General features: G+C 38.4%; 1 protein-coding gene across 2 annotated transcripts; it reads right to left on the bottom strand.

Moving 5' to 3' along the window:
• Positions 1 to 696: 696 nt before the first annotated feature.
• Positions 697 to 1935, bottom strand: LOC149182588 (polyamine oxidase 1-like). Of its 2 annotated transcripts, XM_089418607.1 has the most exons (4): positions 1751 to 1935; positions 1380 to 1628; positions 969 to 1287; positions 697 to 879 (listed from the first exon to the last, which is right to left on the bottom strand). In XM_089418607.1, the coding sequence occupies exons 1-2, from the start codon at positions 1803 to 1805 to the stop codon at positions 1468 to 1470; spliced, it is 216 nt and encodes a 71-aa protein (XP_089274733.1). In that variant the 5' UTR covers positions 1806 to 1935; the 3' UTR covers positions 697 to 879; positions 969 to 1287; positions 1380 to 1467. The 2 variants fall into 2 exon arrangements, with proteins under 2 accessions (XP_089274733.1, XP_089274732.1); XM_089418606.1 differs by having other exon boundaries at positions 1380 to 1935.
• Positions 1936 to 2367: the final 432 nt, after the last annotated feature.

Raw genomic sequence — 2367 nt, 5'->3', positions numbered from 1 at the left:
GGTGCTTGCTTTCATGGACTCAAATTGGGTTTTGTGCACTTCTTTTTGTTCGGTCTATACCTCTTTCTTTGTATCACGAGTAAATTAACTAATGAGAGCTTCCTGAAATGTGACTTACCTTGTTGAGTCATGTAGATTCCATAAAAGAATTGGATATCTTATTTTGATTCTCCATTGACAAGTACAGTGAGCAAAAAAATAGCTATAATCTCAAGATAGAGATCATTACATAGGTCTTATTTTGATTCTCCACGCCTACTAATAAACTCAAATGCTGCAAGCGACTTCCTACCCTTTGACCCACACCCAAATATGCTATATTTAGTTCTTAAATTATTCTTTATTGTGTTTTCATATAAAAAAACTTATTCACGTTGCTAAAGTGTGGCCAATTTGAATTTCAAAAGTGGCCAATCACGGTCTTGTCTGTCTTTCGTACAATTTTCTAATTGTTATTGTGGGCTCCAATACGTAAGGAGGCGCTGCAAGCTCGTGACCGACAACAAGGCGGCATGAAGGCCTAACTTCAATTGACACGTCTACAATCTGGTCACTGCACCAATTTTATATAAATCTAATCAATGGATGGCTAAGCAAAACTTCTTCTTTAGAGAACCAGACCGCTCAAAAGAATTTTCTTTAAATTGTATTTTAAAGAGAGCGGAACTTTAAATTGTATTGTAAAGATCTGTCTGTTCATTACGCAAGGTACAGCTTTTACCTTGTTCAATTTTAGTCGGTCATCTATCACATGCCCGCTGTTAGAATATTTGAGAAATTCTTCGGCCAATTTATGAACAACAAATTCGTAGCCTCGATCATCAGCAACCATGAATTCCCGTTCTCCAAATTCAGTGAATGTCGGGATTGGCTCCACTTCTGTATTCATATTAGTAGTTAGCAATCAGTAATATGTAACGATTGTAATGTATATGTGAGTTACACAATAAGGATTGTGAAAAGCCTACCTGCCATCTCAAAATCGTGCAACATATAATCTATGGCCAGTTCCAATGGCGTTGATGGAAAGTTGAAGCATTTCAAAAACAATATAAACATGAAGCTCCATTAGAGGCTGAGAATTTAATCAAAATTTATCAATTCCCAAATAGGGTTTGGAATACTTACAATTCCTCAGCTTTTAAGTCTTTGAATGGACAAACGGAATTAGCCACTGCCCTCCCATCCGCCATGGTAGAAGCAGCTTCAATGGCCAATGCACGATTAGCAGAATCCACTGCCAATTTATATGAAGTTGCTGCAACAGATCCAGGAACTCGAACACCGCTAGCATAAATGTACAGCCTTCAATTAGATTAAATTTTAAGTTAAATGACTGTTTCTACGATCACATTGAGAAAATTTATGTGGGTTAATACCTGGGGTCATATATGTTGAATGTAGCATTGCTATAATCAGAATAGAAAATCCGGAGGCTGTGTTTCTTGGCAAGTTCCCAGACGGGATTCATCTTGGTGCCTCCAACCCCTGCCACCCACACTGCACCACCCCCACTGTAAGGCCAGCGAACTGATGCTTCATCAACCGCCCACCGATTCGATCTGCAGCCTCCAGAATGAGAAAGTCTTCAACTCCATTGTCTGCGAGAACCTTAGCAGCCATTATCCCTACAACCCAAGTTTCACATGACAAGGATAAGCAAACAGAAGAAACAAAGAAATGATCGAATTGCAGACACAGACAAACTAAACCCATTTTCGATCCTTTCCTACAATCCCAATTTCCTTACCTGAAATGCCTGCGCCGACTATAATGGCAGTGCAGGAAGAATTTGAAGAATCCATGTGTGCTGCACCGACTGTGTGGGACTGGGATCCGAAGATCTGAAAAGGATGAATGAATGAGTGGATGGTGTTTCCGGTCTGAAGCAAAGAATTCCCTCCTACAGCAAATAATACCCTCCTCTGCAGGGAACGCTTCATATCCGGCGAGTACGAGAATTCCCTCCTACAGCAAATAATACCCTCCTCTGCAGCGAACGGTTGATATCCCGGGCGGACGTGTTGGTTAGGGTAACAGGCGGCTGATTAATTAATTTTCATTAAATAATTTTACATTAAAAGGTTTTTTAAAAAATTGAACGGCTGAACATTGTTTAATCGTCTAACAATAGATCTGACGGTTAGGATTAAGACAGGGAGGCAACTTGGGGAGTTGATTTCAGAGGGGAACGCCTTACGGCGTAAAAATAAATTAATTAACTTGATTTATTTTATTAATCTAATATAAATAATAATAATAAGATAAAATAAAAATGAACAATTGAAATTGATTATTTATAAATTTCTAATTAACCTATGGTGTGGGGTTTCATTAAATTAAGAAAGGGAAGAAAAATTTAATTTT

This window comes from Pinus tabuliformis, chromosome 3_2, assembly GCF_031772625.1.
Source record: "Pinus tabuliformis cultivar Carrire ecotype Pingquan chromosome 3_2, CPIR1, whole genome shotgun sequence".
NCBI classification, from domain to species: Eukaryota; Viridiplantae; Streptophyta; class Pinopsida; order Pinales; family Pinaceae; genus Pinus; species Pinus tabuliformis.
This window is presented reverse-complemented; position numbering and strand designations above follow the sequence as displayed.

What these genes read in the sequence shown, in the direction of transcription:
- LOC149182588 (XM_089418606.1), bottom strand. Translation starts at nt 1,471, where the DNA reads ATGAATCCCGTCTGGGAACTTGCCAAGAAACACAGCCTCCGGATTTTC. An exon ending in TTCAACATATATGACCCCAG is followed by an intron (nt 1,288 to 1,379) that starts GTATTAACCCAC and finishes CATTTATGCTAG; the next exon opens with CGGTGTTCGAGTTCCTGGAT.